Source organism: Mycosarcoma maydis, chromosome 19, assembly GCF_000328475.2.
Source record: "Mycosarcoma maydis chromosome 19, whole genome shotgun sequence".
NCBI classification, from domain to species: domain Eukaryota; kingdom Fungi; phylum Basidiomycota; class Ustilaginomycetes; order Ustilaginales; genus Mycosarcoma; species Mycosarcoma maydis.
In genome coordinates this window covers 130,026-153,001 of record NC_026496.1, presented here as the reverse complement: position 1 = coordinate 153,001, position 22,976 = coordinate 130,026, and the positions used below count along the sequence as shown (strand labels likewise).

Genomic DNA, 22,976 nt, shown 5'->3' with positions numbered 1-22,976 from the left:
GCACTGCCGCGACTCGGCTGCTGTTGTTAGAACGAAGAGCCACCGGCAGTCTCCATGACAATCATACAACCTATCATTGGACACGATGCCATACTTGTTGGATTTAGTAGAACGCTGCGGGAGGTTGTACATACAGTCCCAGTTCATAATTACCACGTACAATCCCCACGGTTGTCATCGTCTTGGCGTTCATTTCACTCTTGGTAGCCTTTGTACCGCCGGATGGCTTCTCACTCTCCTCTCGAGCCAGAACAAAACCGGTCTGCTTGATGGACAACAAGAAGGCTTGAAGGGCCTTCTGTTTGTTTCAAATTGTCGAGGAATGTATCGTCTCAGCTAACACAGTGAGCAAATAATCGGCCAAGCGCGTGATGACTTTTGACAGCCACTGTCCCGATCTTGGCACTCCTGTGCTAGCTACTCTGCAGGCCGAAATAAATACATACACCAAGCTTCAACGGGCATCCCGGCTGAACGTCACTCGCTGGTTAAATCTTAGATACTTTGATTGCGGCTGAGGCCTGTGGCAAGACCTGAGAGCTCGGTGAGGCTCCCTGCCCGCCGGAAAAGGGGGCTGGATGAGCGCAAGGGCGAGCGACAAAAAAGGAGGGAGTACAGGGCGGGGAAGTTCGAGCGCTAGGCGATGGCTAGCCTAGCGACGATGAGAAAGATAATGGAGGAGAAGAAAATAACGTAGATTCATGAAAAACAAGAATTTATATAGGGAAGAATTGGGAGGCGAGCTCCGCTCTCCCAGACTCCCTCGCCCTATCGCACAAGACGCAAGCTTAGGACCAATCATAGCGATCCCCCATCGGCATTTAGCAAAGTTAGTGCACGATTGGTGGAAGCCAGGGATCCTTTCTCTCGCTGTTTCGAATCACCACATGAGATACCACTCACAAGTGAGCCCGCTGTAGGCACATCGCGACCTGACAAGCACGAAGGTAGATATACTCATGTACTCATCGCACTTCTTGGTCGAAATATTGTTGCGTATTTCTCTTATTTCAACTAGATACACATGACAAGGCGAGAATTGAACACGTGAAAGCTTGAATGATAGCACACAGCGCAACCGAGAGCCTAAACAGGATGATGTTCAAGAACCTGTCGAAAGATGCCTCGAATGCTAAGTACGTCGCCGGGTCCAACTTGATCATCCGGCTGACGAGGAACGCCAGCGAGCATCTCTTCAATGGGAGTCTCATCTACCGCCCGCACTTTGGCAAAACCGTGTAGCGTGATTGAAGGAATATCGCGATTGGGAGGATGCACGCTAAGCAGTGCAAACAGGTAATGGCTCTCTTCTCCCCAATCTACAGCGATCGGAAAGCCAGCGGCGATTCCAGGTAGCTCACCCATGGCCGGACCCAAATGCAAGAATTGGCGTAGAGATCGATTGTATCGTAGCTGGTATTCAAGCTCGCGCAAATTGAGAGTAATAGAGGTCAGTTCAGAGACATGATAGTTTCTGAGCCCAACGCTCTGATACAGATGCAGATCAAGTCGGATCGTGTATATGCTACGATGTTCAGATGATCTCGTAAGACGAAAAGGTTCCAGGAAGGAGATCGTCGTGTGAACAGAAGATGCCGCCAGACTCTGACGGATTGAGAGTAGAAAGGCTGTACAGTAGACTACGATCTGCACACAGGAAAGGTTCATCGTGCCCTGGGCGAAGGAAGTAACGCTACCATCGTTACTCTGAGCCACTACAATTCGGTCATCCTTGTCTTAAATAGGCATAGTTGCGTCTCATACTTAGTCCATCGGTCCTCTTGATCTCGGTCAAAGCGCAACGCCATCGGAAAAGAGGGGCGAGGTTCTTCTACATCGAGATAAGCCGATAAGAGCAGGAAGCGGAGAGAAGTGGCCGACGCTGACTTCACATTGATACTCATATCATCTAATCGAGTTGCAATTGCTGGAGGGTCGTACACTGCACCATCAGTAAAGTCTTTGCTGTCATTCTCGAGTATCGGAAGCTTCTTCTCAGCCACCTGTTGCATGTCGTTCGACCTGATTTGAACCTCATCTGCGGCTGGTTGCTGCTTCGTCGGCCATTTGTACGCCCAACTTCATTACAAGTCTGTTCAAGCGTTCAGGAAATTATGATTGAAACAACCCGACTCTGAGGAACTTGAACTGCACTGTGCCTTCTACTACAGTTGTCACAGTAATGCATGGATTTGTTCTGACAAGCTACAATCGTGCATGACCAAGCAATTGAGCCATCGCTTCGATCGCCTTTCAGATTCTTCATAGCAATTCAAGCCTCTAAATCGCAACCTTCAACAATGTCATCAATGGTCCCCGTGTAGGACCTCTCGATAAATCTCTTCCAGAGACACAAGGTCTCCGGGCAGAAGTGGACTGTGCTCCAACCTAGGCGGCCGCCCGACTCTGGGTGGAAATGTACCTATGTTCTGCAAGTCAACATAGCCATGAAACAGTATGTGTGGCTTGACACTATTGACGTCGGTTCCGACAGGATTCGCTCGATCAGGGTAGACAGAGAAGAGGGCAAATCCTCGAACGTTGGGGTGATAGACCGGTTGAAGAGTAGTCATGGGTAGAGCGATGGCGAAACCGCGCACATCGCTCTGCGCTGACGGACGTATAAAGCCCAAATTCAGGAAGCGTGGTTTAGTCGGCGAAGAAAAGAACGACTCTGCCAGACGCACTTTGACCATGGTTCGGGCCGGGAGATGGCCGACTTCAGCATCATGGAATCTGAAGGTCGTGCGCAGCTGAGTGAGCAGGCGCTCAACGCGCTCCGGAGTCCTGTCTAGTGAAAGTGTGAAGCTGACGTGGCGAGGGTCAAACGCTAGTGCTCTGCTTGAATCTCGCTCGACTGATGGTTTCACAGCTTGACAGGATAAGCACAAAAGTAAGAGAATGACGAAGGAGGCTAGTACTAGAAGTGGCCGAGGTTGAACTTTCAACATCGTTCTGCCCGTGATTGATCTTTGTTAGGAGCTGCTGTAGTGGGAGAAGAAGTAAATGTTCTTGCAGAAGACTTGAGTGATGCATCCGATACAGCTGATCTGAGCAGCGAAGCTTTCAGTTCGTCCCATTTTTAATGATCTTAGACCATTTGCATAGAGCGGCAAGCTAGTGGACGCCGGCGATAGTACGGTCATAATGAAACCTTTACCAGGAGCCCACGCCGTCAACAACGGCCTGAATGAGAATTGAATCCCGAGAGCTGAAATAAGTCAGGCATGCAAGAGCAAGCTTCATGATGGAGGATGGCGGGAAGCTCCTCAATGTGGCCGGAAAGAGCCAAGGCTTCATAGATATGACATCAAACCGTGAGAAGCGTTTTTGCAAGTTGTTGCAAACGAACGAGACCGTCTCGGAGAGTCGAGCTCGATTCATCCAGTTCCTATGTGTACAACTCACCATGCTCTGCTTTACCAATCCTCATCTTTTTCCTCTCAACAGTCTTCAGGCAAGGGATCCGACAGACGGTCTGCTCGATCCATACATCGTTGCTTCTTCTGTGAGAAGATAACGACCTCAGCATGAACTCACACACAACCTACAACCTCAATTTTCCATCTCATCCCAATACTCCAAAGCTTGTCGCTTTGCCATCTTGCAAGCATAAAGAAAACCCAACCCACAATGGAGTGCAGCGTCTCTTCTCAGGACGTCTCAGTAGCGCAAAGTCAGTGAGAATGATTGAGGAGAATTAAGGATGACATTTGCTGTCAAGCCCAGAAGGGCTTAGGCTTTGAAGGAGAGGGGCGTATATGGAGAAAGATGGACAGAGGGAAAATGCTAGCGTTGCTGGACTGTAGTGTGTACTACGACCATGGAGCCTGATCGTGAATCGTGAATGATGCAAAGAAAGAGGCATTCACGATTCATGGTTGCGAAGCCCTTGGTGACGGGGTGAAATTGTGAATCGATCTGAACTTCCCGAGCGCTCACGCGATTATGTCTGAGATGTGACGCCACACTTTTCTGGACAACGCGCCTCAAGACTCGAGAGCACGTAAATCACGAATCGTGAATCACGAATCACTCTGCAGTCCGTCCGTGATCGAGGTCCAGGAAGCGGCATTTTTGGGTAATCAATGAGGCCAGTCGGCTGGCTGAAGCATCTTGAGTTCGTCAAAGACTTCCTCGAGCGTGAGAGCTTGTCCGTGTTCCAAGACTCCATTTTGGGGTCCATAAGCTTGAGCGAGCCTAGCCAGAGTTGCGCGACCGTCGGAAACTTTGACATAGTTGTGCACAAAAAAGTAAGGAGGGCGCTTCGGATTTTCGGACTTGTGAACGCTCAGTATAGCCCAGGTATGGGTTCTATCAGCGTTCGCCCCATTCTGCAGCGGGACAGCAAGCACCATGTCCGGTCTGCCCCAGGCGGTGTGACCAAGGTAAAGGAATCGACGATGATTGATATCGGAGCTAAGGTCGCGGCGCAAAGTGTCATGGTCCATTGCATTGGGAGGGTAAGACTGGGACTGCACGTGCAGCCACCACTCATTGTTGAGATGATCAGGTAGTCTGGCTGCCGGTGATTCGTGTGGCGTTTCGCTGTTGTAGAGATTGAAGACATTAGTATACCTCGTGGCGATAACTGACAGCGTGGCCGAAAGGGCGAAGAGGAGGAGAGAAAGGATCTTCATGGCTGGCTTTCGGGAAATTCTTGATTCAAGATGGTGTGAGGTCCGACTGACATACCAAGACGATACCTTATATCCATTTTCTTCTGTCTCAGAATCTTTCACCCCCACTTTCTTCAGACCTGAAGTCACTTGGTCACCACTTGTTCGACCTTCATTCGTTGATAGGCTTTGCATCTCTGTTGCTTTGCCCATTCTTCACGATTCTAGGGCGTCCCATACAGATCGCGCGAGCTGTCGACAAATCAAAACAAGATTTCTCAACCCACTGAGGCCTTGATGGTGGTGTGCCTAATTCTCGCCTTGCATTTTTAAAAAATGCAGCACGTCTCTGAGTACAATTCACGATTTGTTGGCAAAATTGCCACTGCGAATCACGAATCGTGGTACAATCGTGAATCGTGAATATACACGAACCGTATGGCGACTCGTATCACCCCACTTCATTTGAGACTCTTGATCAACTTAATCAGCGGATTTCCTTCGCAGCGAGGGCGGGACTTACTTTCTGAATCGCATTTCATTTGTGTCGTGCTATACCGAGATAGAGGTATAACAAAGAGACAATAGGAACAGCATTAATTGCATGATAGCAATTGCATCGAGTAGCCGTTGAGTGGGTTACTCGCCAACGTGCAGGGTCAAACCTTTGCGCCCACCTGTAGATTTTGGTACGCACATATGGGACCAAGACCGTCAAAAAGATGGCACACAGCGGTCGGAAGCCATTTACCAGTTGCGATCCCAATGGGGCCAGCGAAGTCTACCGAGCTGCTGGAACAACTCTTGAATGTTGAGTACGTGTCCCTTCTCCACAGCAGCGCGATTCTGTGGGCCTGGAAGCTCGGAAAGTCTCTGCACGACGGCGCCTCCGTTGGAGACTGTGACAAATCCGTGTACTCTGATCAAGGGATGGTCACCCTGAAAGGGGGGCTGGTGGGCACTAAACAAAGCCCATAAATGATTACCTTGCGGACGAGGCTCTCGATGCATGGGCGTAGCAAACACCATATCCGGAAAGTTGCTGTAGGTATTATACAGGTAGAGATGTCGACGAAGGTTTCGATCGTAGTTGAAATTGGCACGCAAGTCGGTGGGACTGAAGGATTGTAGCTCGACTGGCTCCACATGCACGTTAGGGACTTGCCAGACATCTCCAATGTGATTCTCGAGCCTCGCAGAGAATGGAGCGCGCAGGCTCGAAGGTCGCATATCGATCGCATATTCACCATCATAAGGGTCACCATTCACTGGGGCGGATGAAACAGGACCTTGAGCACCAGATGGCTCTCCAGAACCGCCAGTAGCAATCACTTCGATCGCAAAGAGGAGAAGAAGGAGAAGAGCGGGAGATCTCATTGCCGGATTGTGCGTGTAGAAGAGGGCAGATGGTTTACTCAAAAGCTTCTGAGGACTCACGAAAGGGGATCCTCTTTATGTTTCGAGTGCATCCATCACATGAACAGCCATAGCGCTTTCCTACTCTATCAGAGACCGCCTTCAGCTACTCAGCTCGGAGCTTCTTCCGGTAGCGAACACAGACAGGAAGCTGGATAGACAAAGGTGGCTCTTCGTGGGAAGAATTCAGGATGAAGAAACACCAAACAGTCTCGAATGTTGAACAGGGTAAATACGAGGTCGAAAATGAGTGATCAATATGGCTGTTTACTCGTGAAGGTCTAGAATCAATGCTGAAAAGAAGACTTCCACGTCGAGAACGGCTCTTGGCATGTTACTTGCGCCACCTTCCCGTTGCCAAGAAATGCTTCCCCCGTGGGCATACAAAGGATGACAAATGACTCCGGCTCACAGATGACGACGTAAACACTTTAAAGGAACAAAGCGGCTCGTAGCATCTCATTGGCGGTGAGCGGGGCTCCATGTAAAGTAACCACGCGAGCGTTCCTCAGATCCGCAGGAACGGGGATCGCGTCTTCGAATCCGTATACGCCGGAAGCCTTGACAAAGCCGAGAGAGAAAATGTAGGGAGATATAGCCCTACGTTCCATGCCAACGTGCAGAAGCGCAAAGTACTTCTGGCCGTGGCCCTGGTAGGTGTTTTGAAGCGCAAATGCAACACGCATGGCACTGCGTCCGGGCGCAGTTTGCCCAAGCTGGATAAATCGTTTTTGGTTTCCACTTTCGCGGATCTGCTGCTCCAGTTCTTCCAGAGTGACGGGATCATAATGCGCTGGTTCGAGGTGTGCGGCATCCATCCCATACGTATGCCGCAGATGATATCGCAGATAAAGTTGCATTGGATCGTCAGTAAGTCCATCCCATCTGGTGACAAGGACAGGCATGTTCACACGTGATTCGGGAGGAGGCGACTGCGGTTCGGGGTCGATGGGGAGAACCCTCGCACTGCGAGCGGCGAGCGTTGTCGGCAGTACAGCCGCCATGACTAGGACGGTGATCCAGAGAATCTTGCTAAGGAATGACATCTCGAACTGCCTTGGTCGAAGCTGAAATCTGGGAGCAAAAGGGCTAGAACGAAAGAGTCCGATCATCAGCTATAGCATTATATGGTAATCGATCCCGCTATCTGCTCCTTCTTCCCCCATCAGCTGGATGGAGCATCCAGCGGCACCATCGCCAGCATTGCCAGCTAGCTTTAGAGGTGGGCAAGAAACAATCCAATCATAAGTTAACGCCCACTAACACAATAGAACATGCACCGTAGGAACTCAAACACTGTGCCAGTGCCCTGTTACCTCAACAAAGCATGCAGTCCCCACTCAAAGCTAGCACAATCGTGACCACAAACCATGCTAACGTGCGGAAACGCTACTTCAATGCCTCGATGACACACCATGCAAAGACATTGAACTCGACCCGAGACACTTTTTTTGCAGTCTGGAGCCGCAATGCCGCAACATGACATATCTGTGCGATTCATGGATTTCATGGAGAAGCGCGCAGTACAACGTAAATGCCGCTTACTTTTCTGGTCAAGGTCAAGAGCTGATCAATCGAACTATCTATTGCGCCCGGAATGACCGTGGGTTGAGACTTGCATTTAGAGATGCAAGTCGATGAGCTCGGTATGCTAGTTGGTGAAAGCTCTTGTTGCTAGACGGTCTTATGCGCTTCGGACCTTTCATCGCTGAGCGTCGTCCTAGTTTTGTTGCCCAACTACGTTTTCGGGTCCCGAAGTGCATCAAACACGCCACGCCACCGTGGCACTCACGACTCGGGCACACGTGGCACACGGCACTGCACTCATTCACGATTCGTGATTCATAATTCGTGATTGTGTCAGGTGAGAAAAAAGTTTCATTCACGATCCTGTGATTTTCACCACACAAATGCGGCACAAATTTTTCTGTGAATCACAGAATCACCTACTATGGTACTGGAGACACACGGTCTGATGTCGCTCTGATCGTCGAAGACGACACCTTTTGAAGTAACCCATTAATTCTCTCATTGCAGAACAGGTTCAAGCCTAATTAGAGACCGACAGCTCTTCCTCCCAACAAGACGAGGAGCGAAAAGCACAGGCGTCCCTAAACAGACCGTTGCTGTCAGAGAGGAGGAGGGACCAGGTGTGTCCCGTGAGAAGATTGGTTGAACGTCAGAGATGCTTGGATCTTGCCTGGGTAGCGCTAAAGATAAAGCAGAGGGTGGATGATGCCTTTTGCTTTTCGAATCTGCGCATGGATCAGGCGTCTGGACAGTGAGAGAGAGGAAACTACACACGGGAAGCAGGGTCACGACTCTCAGAACGACCTCAAATGGAAGAGCAGCCATTTAGAAGCAAGGGAACAGACAGCGTTCCATTCTGCATCATGAATTTTGAGTGCGCGCGTTGTCCGAATGCGTTTGAGCAGCTTTTGTCTTACTTGTTCTTTGTTGTTGCTGCGGCAGGTAACGCAAACGCCCTCTTCCTCCTCTTGCCGCTCTCAAACCCTTTCACGCCCGGCAAGTCTCTACCAAGCGCATCAGGCTTCTTAACCTCGTAGATCCTCACGATCCAGTTCTCGCTGGTAAACGCTTCGTCCAAATACTCTAACTCGGGACTCTTGCTCGGTCCCGGCGTCTGCCTCACCCTATCCATCCCCGGCCTTCCTCCGAACAGATCGTTGAACCTGTAGTAGCTCATCTTGTACAACAGACTGTCGCGCATCGTCTTGCTCGCCCCATCGTCGATCTTGTACTCACCACGGGGTGTAAAGTAGTCGGCCTCACGCACTTCGTCTGGCCAAACACCCTGAGCGATCCTGATCATCCAGAGATACTTGTTGATGTCGTCCCCGCTAAAGCCGAGCAGACCGCCGAAGATGATAAGGACATAGTCGACGTCATGCTTTTGTAAGATGGGGTAGGATTTATCTTCGGGAGAACACATGGCTTTACCCACGGTGGCGATGTGCGTGTTGTTCCAAGTGTTGTTGTCGACCAGCGTGGGTCGGTCGGCCATGCCGGAGATCTGGTAGCCGTAGTCCCACCACGACATAACTTTGGCGTCCGAGGCCGTGTTTTGGCGTAGCCAGTAGTAGGCTTCGCGGAAATCGTCGATGATGTGCTGTGATCCGTCGGCGTTGCGTGAAGCGAGAACGACCGAGGGGGAAGAGTATGCGGTGGAAGTGACGAACGTGCAGTGCAGCACAAAGACGAGCAGCAACAGCAGAGAGTAGATGGTGACGAAGAAGCGAGAGTCGAGTCCGAAGACGCCAAACTTGGAGCTTGTGAAGGACGAGGCTCGGAAAACGGGTGAAACAGGGCGGAAAAGCTCTGAATCCGAGGACCCGACGGTACCTTCCCTTGAGGCTGTAGCGGTGTCAGCTCCTTTGCGCGAAGCTGCCGCTGAACGAGTGGGTTTGAGCACCGACTCGTCCTCCGGATCATCATCACCCTCCACGAGAGGTGTGGGTTCCTTGGGATCGAGATATGTCTGCAACAGCGTGCTCATTGCGATTGCGGCGCTGACACAGACCACAGGGGTCAAAGTCAGCATGAGACGAACCATGACACCAGCAAAGTAACTCGCCATGACGGCGTAGATGATAACAAAAACGTGCTCGTCCCTTAGCTCCTTGAACAGCAAAAACACGCCGACGGGGAACAGGAAGATGAGCATCTCCAAGTCGAAGAAGAACGCAGGCCACGCGGGAGGCTGGTGTTCGGACACGGATGCGATGATGGGGATGTGCTTCTTGGCGTAAGCAGTATCCCAAAGCGAGTAGAATCGACCTGTCCAAGGCGCGATATATCCAGCATAAGTCAGCGCTACAAGAGCACCAAATGCCAAAGTGGCGACGAGCACGACGAACGCCACAAGTAAAAGCTTGAATTGCTTGCTAGGCACGTGCGAGCGGATGAGTTCGACAAAGGCGACGAGCTGGAGTAGACCAAAGACACCGAGGGCTGCCATATGTTCGCTGGTTCGAACGGGTTGGAAGCCGACGAAGGGTACCTGCATGGATGCAAGGGTGCCCAAGGCGTAAAAGCTCGAATAGGAAACGTAGAGGCGTGAACTAAATCGCCCCATGAGGATGAGCACCAGCGCGTGCAGAGGAATCATGTTGGTGATGAAGACATATCCTCCCCAAGCGGCTACCATATAAAAGTAGAACAGGGCGGTAGCTACACCCCACAGCGCCGAGCCGTCCTTTAGCGCTTTTATCCACAGGTAGAAGGTCATCATGAGCAAGAAAATTGCGATGGCTTCGTTGTCGTACGATCCAGCGACAGATCTCGAGATATACCCTGGAGCAATACCAATAAAAGCAGCTGCAAGCAAGCCAGCAGCATCATCCTTCATGGCTGCGGTGAACATGTAGGTGGCCCAAGCGGTGAGACCGGAGAATGCAGGAGCGAGAAGCACGCAGATGTTTCGAATGTCGACGGGGATGTTGAGCGAATGGAACAGGTTGTAGATAGCACCAGAGGTGACCATGAGACCCGGATATGCGGTTCCACCGGCAGCACGTCCAAGCGGATACCACGCTGTCGCATCGAACCAGTTCCAAAACCTGTAAAATCCGTCTGTCGTCAACACCTTGGTAGCGCGAAAGTTGAACCATGGGTCGAACTCGTGAATGATGCTCTCATGTCGAACCACTGCAAAAAGGCGAGATGATACGGCAGCGCCTGCGATGAGGAAGATAATGATGAGACGCAGCAGCGAGAGGACGTTCTTGTTAGCTTCGGATGAGAGCGTTGGCAGACGGTAGGCGGTGCGTGTGCCAGCACCAGCACCAGTGCCAGCACCTCTTGATGATGCACCAGGCGACATTGTTAGAGGATGCCTTGCTGCCACGATGACGTATATAACGCTCGTACGTCAAGGAAGTCAGAAAGGTACAATGGTGGTGTCGAAAGGGCGCCAGTGGTAAGCCGCAGTGAGTTGAGTTGATCTGAGTTTGACTTTTGCTGTGTCGGCGGTTGGGCGATTCGTGGTTGTCCGTGCGCGCGCTCTTGGTGTTTTCTTCTCGTTCTTCCACGTCCCAAACTCACGACTGCACACTCACGACTCGTCACTTGTCGCCCGAAACGCGCAGCTCACGACTCACGACTCATGTCTGATTTCTTTCCTCGTGAAAATGCCCGGCATAACATTCGTAATATTCATGATTCGTGATTCACGATTCACGGATTATTCACCAATTCAGGAAATTCACGATTCACGATTCGTGATTTTCGTGATTCTCGATTCACGTTCGTGATTTCACGATGGACGATGGTTGGGCGGGGCGCAAGGCGATCCCCATTCACGATTCGTCAACTGTACCCACTTTTGCATTTGACACAGCTTGCCGAAGATGGTGACTATCGGCAAGTGCACAGCGTCAGGTCGTAGACATAATGCTTCGACGATTGTGTCGAGACCCATGCTGACGCAGTGCCAGCGTACAAGGCCATTGGTAAAGCAACGACAACAAAAGATGTCGAGTAGAAGTCCCTGATGAGGAAAAAAATCAACTGCAGCACCTCGGATTCCCGCGTGGTCCCCCACCGCAGTACTGACGAGGCGACGACATGCTTGACTGCGCAGATCGAACGGGATGCGGTATTTTCATGTCTCTATGGCCGCAGATGTTAATGGGTTTGAGACGACGAGCTTATCGACAAGCGAGACAGGAATCGTGAATAGTTAAGTGTGACGGCAGCCGAACAGGCTGTGGTCACGCCTTCGCAATTATGCGCTGCGTATCAGCAAAAACTTTCCACTGGCTGCTCAACAGTCAGAGAGCCTTATGTTGTTCGACGCAACCTTGTTAGCAAACACGAATGAGTCACGAGTGTAAAGGGAAAGAGACTATGTCAAATAGCATGTGATTCAAAGATCAAGGCGTTCTACAGTGCCCACTCGTCTGCGGCTTCCTTGTCTGAGATAAACGGCCTACTGATAGCGTTTGCGCTTCCGTCGCACATCGGACAGCTCCCGGCGATAAGTGCATCGAGCTGATCGCGAAGTTGTTGAATCCTTTCCTGATCTTCGATGCCCCTTGCTGAGCCGATTGCGTTCTTGTTGGGCCCGTCTTGACCATCATTGGCCCCCGATGCGGTGGTCAAAGTGGCAGTACGTCGTTGTGCCGCCGTGCGCGAGCCTGCCACCCAATCTGTTGTCGGGTTCGAAAACGGATCCAATGGCGCCAACACCCTTCGCCCACCTGCTACGCTAACGCTCACACCAGCCGAGATCGCGCTTATGACGGCATCTGGCACCACGCGCTCGCGAAGCTTATCAAGGCCCATCGCAGCCGTCACATTGCCCAAGCCCCTTGCGCTGGCCTGCAATCCATTCATCCCTACCTGCCTTGCACCCTGGGCAGCGTTCACAGCCGCCCTCGAGCCATCTTTGAGGAATCCCATATTTGCTAGCGCCGAACTCGGCAGTGCAGGCACGAGACCACTTGTTAGCGCCGAGATTTGTTGCTGGAGCTCGAGCAGCTTTCGCAGACCGCGCGCTGACATGGTCTTGGTCACTTCGCCAATAAGACAGTCAGCATGGAAACCGTGCCTGCAAGGGAAAATGTAGAACTGTCGTTGAACGAGTACCTGCATGCAGTGATGGCACTTCTGATCCGGCTCGATCGTGACGAATCGTTCGCTAAGCTTTGCAATGTCCTGCTGGATAGCGGCAGCCGAACGCGAAGCTTCATCCATCTCATCCTTGAGCTCTTCAATATGTGCAGCGTAGCCCTCCAATGCCTCGCATATGTCGTCCTTGCAATCGTCGATCACTGCAAAATCGGAGAAGAAGGGCAACACGTCCTCGATCGAGATGAGATCGGTACGTCGTAGGAACGCCATGGCCGACTTGATGTCGGCTGCAGTGCGCACGACTTCCTTGGCAACCTTGAGCCAAAGCTTCTTGCGCAGGTCGCGGTCCATGGACTCAGCCATGTCGGCGCAGCTGCAGGCGAGTTCAACCTCTCCTTCTCGAATAGCCAGCTCAACTGCTGACTCGAACAGGCTCATCTTGGCATAGATGCGTACGCACGCCTCCATCTGCCCCTGCGACAAGCACGTGCGCAGCGCATAATCGAGGTCAAAGTACGGATGGCCTGTTAATGGGTTTGGTTTGGCATCGTCGATGAAGCGTAGCAGTTCTTGCTTTGTCTCTTCACGCTTCGGGTAGCGAGATGCATTGCGTGCTAGCAGCGTGAGGAGCAAATTGTGAATCGCGGTGTCCTTGTTTCCGTTCTTGCCAGCAATGATGATGCTCAGATACTTGACTGCTTGATCGGTCTCTCCTAGGTCCAAATCAGGTTTGTGCTGCAGCAAGGCAGGAATAAGCTGACGTGGTTCTAGCTTGCGCTGGCGAGTCCAGCAATCGACCGTCTGCGCAGGCGCATGTCGCATGAGCACGGAAGCAAAGCTGTAATAGAGTTCGAGTGATCCTTGCTTGTTGATGGCGTCGATGGCCTTTGTCCACTGCTTGGCCTGGACGTGGTGGCGCACGATGCGCGGATGGTCGCCGATGACCGAAGCAAAGTGAAGATAGACATCGGATCGACCGTGCTTTTTGATGAGATCAAAAGTGGTATGCGGATCGAGCAATGAGCGATAGGTTGAGAGGAATTGGTGCAGTTCTTCGGTGATCATGGTGATCTCTAGGCGGTAGTTGTCCACGTCCTGACTGGCGGCCTCGGCAGCAGCGACGTCTTCAAGCTGGTTGATCTTGCTAAGGTAGATTTCCACGAGCCAGGTTGCGAGCATGATGCGTTGAGCCACGTCGTAGGTCCTGTCGAGCCGTTCCAGCCGCATGACGAGATAGTATCGCAGCGCATCGCGTTGCTCGGCATCGGTGAAGCGCAGGACAATCTCCTCAAAGGCACGCATGAATGTCTGTGCATAGCATTGGGCAGCCTGAATGTACTTGCCTTCAGCAAAGAAACGATCGCCTTGGAAGGAGAGGACCGTGCCTCGCTGGACGCCTGGCTTGGCATACTTGAGCGCGGTGTCAAACGAACCTCGATCAAGGTATACACGCCAAACGTGACGGTCCTCATCGCGAAGAACAAGCTCAAAGATGCTGGCATCGGTATAAATCCAATAGGTCTGCTTTGTAACATCGACAGCAGTACCTATGACGCGCTCGTGAGGCTTGAGTGGAAGGGCCTCCTCGAAGATAACGTGGTCGTCGAGCGAACTGATGGCCATGACGCGGTCCTGATAGAGCAAGACAAAGTGAAACTCTGTCAATGCGATGCTGAGCGGAATTTCTGTAATGGGTGCTCCGCCTTGATTGAATGCAATTTGGTCGCCATTGGAAGTAGAGCTGATGCGACTGCGGCGTTTGCTTGGGCTGTTGTTGTTTTCGTCTTCGATCGCAATGGCTGGATACGGCAATAGATTGGCAGTCTCAATGACACTGTCGCCAGCTGTTGCATCGGATGGGTACGATAGAAGACCGTGGTAGACGCCCGGACCGGTGAGCCATGCGAGCGCCGAGGTGTGTTTGGAAGAGGACGGAGTCCAAGTGTGTAGCTCAGAGTACGGCAGATCACCAGGGAGCTCAGATTTGAGGTTGGGCGAAGAGTCGCCACGGTAGGGCAGGAAGAGCTTGTCGAAGAGAGACTGCGAGTCAGTGTCGTCGGCGCGAGTTTTAGCGAGAATTCCAATATACTCATAGATGCGCGTACTTGTGGTGGCGATGACGACAGCTCGGAGAAGCTCGCTGGATACCGAGAATGGGGCTGCCGCTGATGAATCAACTGATGGAGCTGGTGCCGTGCGAGGAAAGAACTCGGCCACGAGGCCGGTCACCGGCTGACGTTCTGGCAAGGTGGTCATGTGTCGCACGACACGGTCGACGTCACCCCTTTCGGCACCAGTGCCAGCTGTTCGGCGAGCGATCTTGTCAAAGATATCGCCATCGTCAGGGTCACTGCCCACTGCAGCTGTGATGACAGCTTCATAAATGTCTCCTGATCTTGTGCCCAGCAGAATCTGGCGTGTGGTGGAGAGAGAAGGACTAGAGTTTGGTGTGCGTTTGCGCGCTACTGCTGATGGCGACGACTGACTTTCCTTGTTCCACGCTACACTCTCGATGATGTGGCCCTTGAGTTTAGGAAGGAGACGAGCTTTTCTCCAGCCGCTGGCCCAGTAATAGTTGTCACCGTTGCGCATAGCGAGCAGGAGATGGAGACCGGACGGATCAGCAAACATTTTGTGTGGGCCAAGTGTGCTAGGATCTGGTGGCGGAGCGTTGCGTGCAGCGCGAGGCGTTGGTGGAATGGGAATATCGGCCTCTTGCGAGTGTTCTGGATCGTCGAGGTTGATGCGCACCAGCTTTGGTGGAGCAGTTGGGAACGGACTGGAGGATTGGGATGGATTGGGGTACGCATACAAACACATGGTCAGAATGTTGGATGAGACAGTCATAAGAGCCAGTGGTGCTGAAAAGGCATATTGAACCCTGCCCAGCTGGAAGATGGGCTCCGAATGTGATGAAGGGCCCGCGTCTGAAGAGACGAACCCAGTCTCGAGCGCAGCGATCGGATCTAGCAAGGGTGCTCCAAAGCCGTCGTGTATGGTGTCTTGTTCGTCAATGCCGCGGCCACCATAGTGGTCGGGTTCAAAGCCATCATTGATCGAGTCGTAGGTCACATCAGAAAAGCGAGGCGGAATGGAAGCGTGACCGTTGGTATGTAGACTGCCAGTGTAGGCATTCTTTCGCCTTTGATTTGGTGGTGGTGTAGTTTGCTGCGACGAAGAGCTCTGAACAAAGTCGTCAAACATGGTGCTAAGAATCAGTTGAATCCGTTTGACTATTCTTGCTCCACCGGTATCGTCAATCTAAGCAGCTGGCAACCAAAATCTGTATGGCCAGAGAATCGGCGCTGGATCTGAGAGGAGCCCGTTCGTTCAGAGATTGATAGTAGTCCGGATCTAAGACTATGTCGGCTGACACGTCCGAAGTTGAAATGTGTCGAAAGGAACCAACTTGAGCGACGGAAAGAAGGAAGTCTGGTGCCAGGGTTGAGTGAGTGAGATGCGTTCCGCGATGGCCCATCCGCAACTCTGAAGGGAGTGAGTCGTGAGTGTTGAATTCAACGCCTGGTCAGATCGCCGATTTTCAACGCACATGTTGGCTGTTTTTTCGGTGTACGCGATCCGGATCCAGATCCAGATCCAGCACGCAAAATTCCAGGTGTGGAGGAAAATCCGCGAAAGCGAGATGACGGTTGAGCGATGCACGGCAGACGCAAGACTTGGAAAGCAGCGACAGGTGAGACGAAGGCGTTGATCTGCTAGTCAGTTGACTTCAGTCACAGAGAGTCGTAAGTGTGAGTGGAGTTGACTTGCTACTAGAAATATTCACATGTCACGGATGCTGATTCCGACTTTCAAGGCTGTGTCGTCCTGTTCCTCTCTTCTTTAGCTTGCGACATCCAATTCGTCCTTCCATCCTTCCGTCCCATCCTTCCATCCTTTCATCCTCCCAATCTCCCATCCTCCCATACCCCCATCCTCCTAGAACTCAAACGATAGACACGAATAGTACTGTGATTCATCGGACGTCAAAAAATAATACGAGCAATGCTGGACGTCAACACTATCGAGCCACAGCGCTACATTCCCATGTTTGGCCTCAGCGGTCTGGGATTCCAGCTTCAAGGCGTTCTGCTCCAGAGCCCTTTCAAAGCCTCGTCGTCTCTCCTGTCCACCAGCAGCGGCGATCGCAACTCCAACACCTCGGCGTCGGGACTGGCCACACCCACACTCTCTTCCTCTTCCTCCTCAGACTCGACGTCGGAAATCCTCGATCTTGACAATGGTCCTTCGCGATACGCTGCGTACGCGATGCGACTCAAGACGGTCATCAGTGCATCTTCGCGCTACATCGCCTACTCATCTGACATCGGTGAAGCCTTTCGACCGCTCACAAAGCCTTACGTTGTTAGGGGAGCCTACGCCATCTCGTGGACTTACATCCTCGGCGATGTAGCTTATGCAGGTTACAAGGCTGCTAAGCAATACGAAGCACTCGCTTCCACTACCTTTTCTGCCGCTGGACCGTTGCAAGAGTTTGAAACCAAAGCTGCTAGGTACGCTGAAAAAGCTCTCGCCGAGATCCGCGAGGATCTCCCTCTCGAAAAGGTGCTCGATTCTAAGACTCTCTCGGCCCTCTCACCGACGGAGAAAGTAGAGTTGCGCAAGCGACACACGCAACGTCTCGCCAAACAGGGTGAACATGCAGGTGTCGACCCGAATCGCGTCTCGGAAGCAACGCATGTCGGGCTGACTATGGCCAGACAAGCCGTTTTCCAGAGCATCGCTTCCATGGCGTTGCCCGCTTTCACAATTCACAGCATCGTAAGGTACTCGGCACCGCTGTTCGCAAAGGCGAAAAGTCAGAGGATTCGCGCAGCCGGCCCAACGGTGGCTGGTTTGATGTTTGTGCCCGCACTGCCGTTCCTGTTCGACGAATCTGTGGAGCACGTGGTGGACTTCGCGTTCGATTGGATCCAGGAGAGAATCGTGGGCGGATCCCAGGCTGCGCAAAAGGTGGTGGAGGCGGCAAAGGAGAAGATTCTTTGATGCGGCTCTTGCTTCTTCGAAGAGACACATCCCAACCAGCAACCGTTAATGACTAGAAAAATGGGAACAACGCTCACCGTAACAGAGATCCGTCGATCCCGAAAAAAATAAAGATGAGAATGGAACAATCGTAAATGTGTTGCATGATAGAATGTATCAGTCAAGAGTATCGACAAGGGAAGAACCGATAACTAATTCGTGATTGCTGTTTGGCGGCTGTCTGCACAGTAGTAGTAGTTGATTTCAAGATGTATTTCTTGGTGCTTCTTCTCTACACCTGTCAAGAACTGTGAATCACGAATCACGAATCGTGAATCACGAATAGTATTTCACTGACGTCGGGAATTTGAACTGACACCCGCTTCGGCAAAAAGGAAATAACACAAATGTGAAAGTCGTTTCTGGCCGTGGGGCATAAGTTTGGCAGAGGTGGAGCTTGGACCACGTCGATGCAGCCTGTCTTGCCAGCTGACGTTACTCGTTAACTTTGTTTCGTTCTGTCACCATCGGCTTTGGCCGCCCACATTGACGCTCAATATGCGGGTCACACTCTTGACCGCGAGGTGGTCGCACCGCCGACTGACATGGCTAATTCTTCTGGGCGTCCTCCTCTCGCATCTGGTCCTCACATTGGCGTCTATCACACCAGCAGTGTACGAAACGGACGAATACATCCGACTTCAACCTGAACTCTCTATTCACACCTCCAAACTCACCACTCGCACCATCCTTGCCTACATAACTCCATGGAATCCGCACGGCATGTCAATGGTGGATCAGTTTGCTGAGAAACTCGACCTCGTCTCGCCAGTATGGTACACCGTTCTGGTTTCACGAGACTCTGTTTCGAGTGGCAGAGATAACGCGACGTACGTGCTGAGTGGCGGACCGCCATCCAAGAAGGAGGAATCATGGCTGAAGGACAAGCAGAAGCCGGGATCAAGGTTGAAATTCGTCCCAAGGTTCTACCTCGATGGATGGGAGCAGAAAGACTACGCTGATCTGTTGTCCAATCAGGAAAATTGGCAAAGACTTGCCCAAGTCGTTACCGGCGAAGTGCAGAAAAGAGGCTACGACGGTGTCGTGTTCGAATCCGCTGCAACGCATCTACTCTTCGAACCCATCTCCACCCTCGGCTCTTCACTCAAGAAGCTTTCGCCGGACAAATCGCTAATTGTGGTCCTGCCACCTCTGCGAACTCGCTATTCGATGGGAACCAAGCTCGACAGGATGCAAGAAAGCCAGAACCGCATGATCGTCCAATCCATACCTCAGCTGGCGGAAGTGGTGGATTACTTTTCGATCATGACCTACGATATGTCCGGAGCGGGAGGCAGAAGTAGTGCGATGGAGGGGAAGGATTTTCCCAACGACAGTCCGTTGAGAAACGCGAAGAAGGGCAGTCTGAGAGAGGCCGGACCGAACACGAGTGCAAAGTGGATCGCGGAGAATGTCGATATGATTGTCGAAGCGACAAGGGCTGCGTCGCATGTAAAGGCGCAGAAGCGCAGGAAGCAGAGGCAAGCGGATGCAAAGGCAGAAGATGAAGCGATCATGCGGGAGGCTCACGTCGAGGATGATGAGATGCAACGGTTCAAGGATCCCAGTAACCCGCTCCGGTACGATGACTTTGCAGCGGATGAAGTGCTGGATGAAGCCTCGGTCGAGTCCGACGCAGCAGCATCGGAACGAGTGCCGAAGCAGCAAGAGACGGTAGAAGCCGAGACACAATCAGACCCACTCCTACTAATCCGAGGTAAACTGCTCATGGGAATGCCAATGTACGGCTATCGCTATCCGCTGTTCTGGATCGATAAGTCGACAGGTCAAGGCATCGGTGTCGCTCCGCCTTCCAACCCAGATGAAGCCAAAGAGCTCTTCTCGCGCACCTCGTCTTCCTCCTTACTGCCATTGCTACGCGGACCAGCCGAAGCGGTAACAATAGACGCAATCATAACCATCCTCACCGATCACGACGGCGTCATCCTTGATGCCAAAGACACTGGTGAAGGCTGGTTCGACTACGTAGAAACTGTGACCAGAGAATCAGCCAAGGGAAAAGGTGCCCATGGCGTGAGACCAGGCGACCAGATCTACTGGCGGCTGTACCTACCACTTCCCACGACAACCAAGACAAGGTTGGAGGCACTGCAGGGTGGGAATGATGAGGTTAGGGCAGGCGTATCGCTGTGGGAATTAGGTCAGGCGAATGCGCTGTTGCTGCACGCGTTCTAGATGCAATACAACTCACGACTGAGCGAGCATTAAGCGCACGATGGTGAGAGAGGCTGTGGTATGCGAGAAAATTTTGACTGCTTTCAAGTTATACGTCAGACGGTGCACGAATTAGCGAGAGTGGTTCTGACGGGCAGGAGAATCGAGTTGGGAACAAAGTGTACAGCAGGGTGCGAGACGAGGCCAGCACGAAAGAGACGGGGAGTTGGTAGGAGATGGAGCAACGACGGTACTGATGGCAAGGTGGAAACTTGGTTGGGAGATGCAACCTGAAGGGGTGAAGACGCACGGGACGCGTGAATCGTTGCGAGGGTGAGCGCTCATGTGAGGAGCCTCCTGAAGTACGGGTGGACAAGACTGCGCTTGGCGGATGTCCTTCCTGCGGGGTCGTAAACGAGCATGCCCTCGAGCAGATCCAAGCCTGCCTCGTCGAGGCCAGGCACAGCATCGCGCAGCGGTCGTCCGGCCCACTTGGGGAAGCTATCCTTGTAGTCGGGCAGCTGCTGTACTCCCGGCCAAACGTCGTCAGTGGGGGTGCCGAGCGCGCGAAAGATTTTAAAGATCTGGTCAATCTCGGAGTCACCTGGGAAGAGCGGATGTCGCAAAGTCATCTCGGCAAAGATGCAGCCGACGGACCACATGTCGATGGCGGTGCTGTAGTGTCGCGAGCCCAGCAGCACTTCGGGCGCACGGTACCAGAGCGTTACAACTTCGTGGGTATAGGTGCGGAGAGGGATACCAAAGGCACGGGCGAGACCAAAGTCGGCGAGTTTGAGGTTACCTTCGCGGTCGATAAGAAGGTTCTGAGGCTTCAAGTCGCGGTGGAGGATGCGGTGTGCGTGGCAGTAGTAAAGACCGCGAATGAGCTGATAGGTGAACTTGCGAACGATTTCGGGACCCATACCGTCGCCTCCGCGGTTTCGCGAGACATGGTCCATGTACTTGCGCAGGTCAAGATCGAGGAACTCAAAGACGAGGTACAGCCTGCTTTCCTGGTGAACAATGTCGAACAGCCTGCAGATAAGCAAGGTGATCAGGTTGTCAGTTGGCACGTCGATGCAGCCCATTTCGCCCATTTCGGATGGTAACGCGACTATACGATTGGCACACTCACCTTACGATGTTGTCATCTCTGAGTTCCTTGAGTAATGAGATCTCGCGGATGGCTGTGGAAGGGACACCCTCATCTTCTGTCTCGAGACGAATCTTTTTGAGCGCAACGATACGACCGTTGGCACCCGGTGTCAAGTCCTTTGCCTTGTATACGACACCATATGTTCCTGTAGAGGCGCAAGGGCAGGCGAAGAGCGACCGTGGCGGAGTAGGAGTATGTTAGTTTTCGAAATTGTACGGGACAAGAGGAGTCAACGGTTGGTCTGGCGTCCGAACGTGGATTGCTTACCTTCGCCGACCTTTTCGATCCTTTGATACTTGTCCATGTCTGCGTTGAGAACAAAAGGCAGCGATACGATTACGGGTGCTCCGATAGTTTGATGACGCGATGGCGTGAATGAGTAGATGTCTGATGCTTGCGATGCCGATGAAAGTGACTTTAAGAAGGAAGACGGACAATTGTTGGTAGTTTCAAACGGCCTGGTACTCCGAAACCGCGAAGCAGGACTGATCGAGAGAAATTTGTGCAGGAAACTTGTTGGTATGGGTCTCGAAGCAGCGGAGGTTCCGACGAAGATGTTGTCCAGGTGATCACCAAGTCGAGTGCGGTCAGTAGACAAGACGACGAGCAAAACGGGACGGAGAAAAGTGTGCAAAGTGAGCGTGTGTATGTGTGTTGGTTGCTTTGCACTTTAAACTGGTTCGGTGTCAATCGTGAATCTCGGCGAGTTGCATTCACAGTGTGAGTCGTCAGTGATCAATCGAAGTCGAGAGTGACTGGCCTCCTGCCTGGTTGGCTGTAAGTCGGCGCGACCGAACGAATCTGCGCGATCGCCATTCACATTGAGTGATTTGTTCGGAAAAAAAGTGTTGGTCTTTAGATGTAAGTCGGCGGGCGGACAGCAGAAGCGTGTCGGCCTGCTTTGGCTGCCAGTCGTGAGTCTGCCAGCCAGTCAATCCCAAAAGCGAAATTTGGCGGGAAGCCGAGCCAAACGCATGCGACGCGCCTCAATCACCATACAGAGAGAGAGCTACGCGCGAAACCAACACTCACGACAAACTCCTCGTTTCGGGTCTCGGCGCGCCTTTTTTCTCAACTGGTTTGTCTACAAACACATACACAAATAGATCAACGCGCTCTTTGCAAGCACGAAGCGGTGCCAACAGCTCGAAGCTCGTGACTATTCACGATGAATAACTTAATAGCGTAAGCAGTCACGAGTGTGAGTGAGTGTGCAAAGAAACCACTGTATCTAATTTTTGTAGTCACACTCGTGAGTATTTGCAGCTATGTTTGGGCCATCTGACGCTAGCGAGCGTAGTATGGCCGTGTCAGCGCGAGCAATCGATGCATGCTCCTGATCTCTTGGCTCGATCCAACAGTTCTCGTCGCACCACAGCGAGCGAGGTCACCTCCTGCAACTGAGCGTATGTATGCACTCGGATACACCAAACCTATAGTGAGTGTTTGTTGATCCGAGAAGGCAAGCAGCAAGGGGTTTTAGACTGCACATCGGACATCACCGTGACAAATGAGCAATGAAACACGAATAACAACAACTCGTGGCTCGTGGCTATGTGAGAGAGGCTCACGTGACTTGCCACACTTTGGCGTGAAATTTGTAATCCACACTTCCATAGGTTTCACTATCTGCGGCCATAGAGACTTGAAAATACCGCATCCCGTTCGATCTGCGCAGTCAAGCAAGTCGTCGCCTCGTCAGTACTGCGGTGGGGGACCACGCGGGAATCCGAGGTGCTGCAGTTAACTTTTGGTCTTTTTGCCACCTGAGTAGGTAATATATAGGCGCGGCTTCGAGGTGTAGTCGACACAAACAACGACGACAAGCACGAAGCTCACACGAACGTCGGCAAGGCGAACCGAGGGAGGTGAGTGTGTGACGCGTCGGGGCTTGCCTTGCGGTATTCGTGATTATAATATTCGTGATTAAGAAAAAAAAATTAAATAAGTTAAGTTAACATCGTTCATCA

General features: G+C 52.2%; 10 protein-coding genes and 2 non-coding genes across 12 annotated transcripts; 3 read left to right on the top strand and 9 right to left on the bottom strand.

The window, feature by feature from the left end:
* Positions 1-1,086: 1,086 nt before the first annotated feature.
* UMAG_10554 (uncharacterized protein) lies at positions 1,087-1,668 on the bottom strand (the record flags this gene model as incomplete). The annotated part of the gene is made up of 1 exon (XM_011393851.1): positions 1,087-1,668. The coding sequence occupies one exon, from the start codon at positions 1,666-1,668 to the stop codon at positions 1,087-1,089; it is 582 nt and encodes a 193-aa protein (XP_011392153.1).
* Positions 1,669-2,306: 638 nt separating this feature from the next.
* UMAG_10553 (uncharacterized protein) lies at positions 2,307-2,951 on the bottom strand (the record flags this gene model as incomplete). Its single annotated transcript, XM_011393850.1, has 1 exon — positions 2,307-2,951. One exon carries the CDS (start codon positions 2,949-2,951, stop codon positions 2,307-2,309), a length of 645 nt encoding a protein of 214 aa, XP_011392152.1.
* A 1,134-nt stretch (positions 2,952-4,085) lies between these two features.
* Positions 4,086-4,640, bottom strand: UMAG_12302 (uncharacterized protein; the record flags this gene model as incomplete). Its single annotated transcript, XM_011393867.1, has 1 exon — positions 4,086-4,640. The coding sequence occupies one exon, from the start codon at positions 4,638-4,640 to the stop codon at positions 4,086-4,088; it is 555 nt and encodes a 184-aa protein (XP_011392169.1).
* A 726-nt stretch (positions 4,641-5,366) lies between these two features.
* UMAG_05295 (uncharacterized protein) lies at positions 5,367-5,996 on the bottom strand (the record flags this gene model as incomplete). The annotated part of the gene is made up of 1 exon (XM_011393709.1): positions 5,367-5,996. One exon carries the CDS (start codon positions 5,994-5,996, stop codon positions 5,367-5,369), a length of 630 nt encoding a protein of 209 aa, XP_011392011.1.
* Positions 5,997-6,466: 470 nt separating this feature from the next.
* On the bottom strand, positions 6,467-7,081 carry UMAG_05294 (uncharacterized protein; the record flags this gene model as incomplete). Its single annotated transcript, XM_011393708.1, has 1 exon — positions 6,467-7,081. The coding sequence occupies one exon, from the start codon at positions 7,079-7,081 to the stop codon at positions 6,467-6,469; it is 615 nt and encodes a 204-aa protein (XP_011392010.1).
* Positions 7,082-8,478: 1,397 nt separating this feature from the next.
* Positions 8,479-10,878, bottom strand: UMAG_05293 (putative dolichyl-diphosphooligosaccharide--protein glycosyltransferase subunit STT3; the record flags this gene model as incomplete). The annotated part of the gene is made up of 1 exon (XM_011393707.1): positions 8,479-10,878. One exon carries the CDS (start codon positions 10,876-10,878, stop codon positions 8,479-8,481), a length of 2,400 nt encoding a protein of 799 aa, XP_011392009.1.
* Positions 10,879-11,561: 683 nt separating this feature from the next.
* UMAG_16229 lies at positions 11,562-11,676 on the bottom strand. The gene has a single exon (XR_897743.1). It is a non-coding gene; the product is annotated as a 5S ribosomal RNA (ribosomal RNA).
* Positions 11,677-11,939: 263 nt separating this feature from the next.
* On the bottom strand, positions 11,940-15,833 carry UMAG_05292 (tethering complex subunit PEP3; the record flags this gene model as incomplete). The annotated part of the gene is made up of 1 exon (XM_011393706.1): positions 11,940-15,833. One exon carries the CDS (start codon positions 15,831-15,833, stop codon positions 11,940-11,942), a length of 3,894 nt encoding a protein of 1,297 aa, XP_011392008.1.
* Positions 15,834-16,634: 801 nt separating this feature from the next.
* UMAG_05291 (uncharacterized protein) lies at positions 16,635-17,636 on the top strand (the record flags this gene model as incomplete). The annotated part of the gene is made up of 1 exon (XM_011393705.1): positions 16,635-17,636. One exon carries the CDS (start codon positions 16,635-16,637, stop codon positions 17,634-17,636), a length of 1,002 nt encoding a protein of 333 aa, XP_011392007.1.
* Positions 17,637-18,173: 537 nt separating this feature from the next.
* On the top strand, positions 18,174-19,871 carry UMAG_05290 (uncharacterized protein; the record flags this gene model as incomplete). Its single annotated transcript, XM_011393704.1, has 1 exon — positions 18,174-19,871. The coding sequence occupies one exon, from the start codon at positions 18,174-18,176 to the stop codon at positions 19,869-19,871; it is 1,698 nt and encodes a 565-aa protein (XP_011392006.1).
* A 320-nt stretch (positions 19,872-20,191) lies between these two features.
* Positions 20,192-21,310, bottom strand: UMAG_10705 (cyclin-dependent serine/threonine-protein kinase; the record flags this gene model as incomplete). The annotated part of the gene is made up of 3 exons (XM_011393859.1): positions 20,192-20,885; positions 20,986-21,151; positions 21,274-21,310. The coding sequence occupies 3 exons, from the start codon at positions 21,308-21,310 to the stop codon at positions 20,192-20,194; spliced, it is 897 nt and encodes a 298-aa protein (XP_011392161.1).
* Positions 21,311-22,637: 1,327 nt separating this feature from the next.
* On the top strand, positions 22,638-22,752 carry UMAG_16228. The gene has a single exon (XR_897742.1). It is a non-coding gene; the product is annotated as a 5S ribosomal RNA (ribosomal RNA).
* The last annotated feature ends 224 nt before the right edge of the window (positions 22,753-22,976 follow it).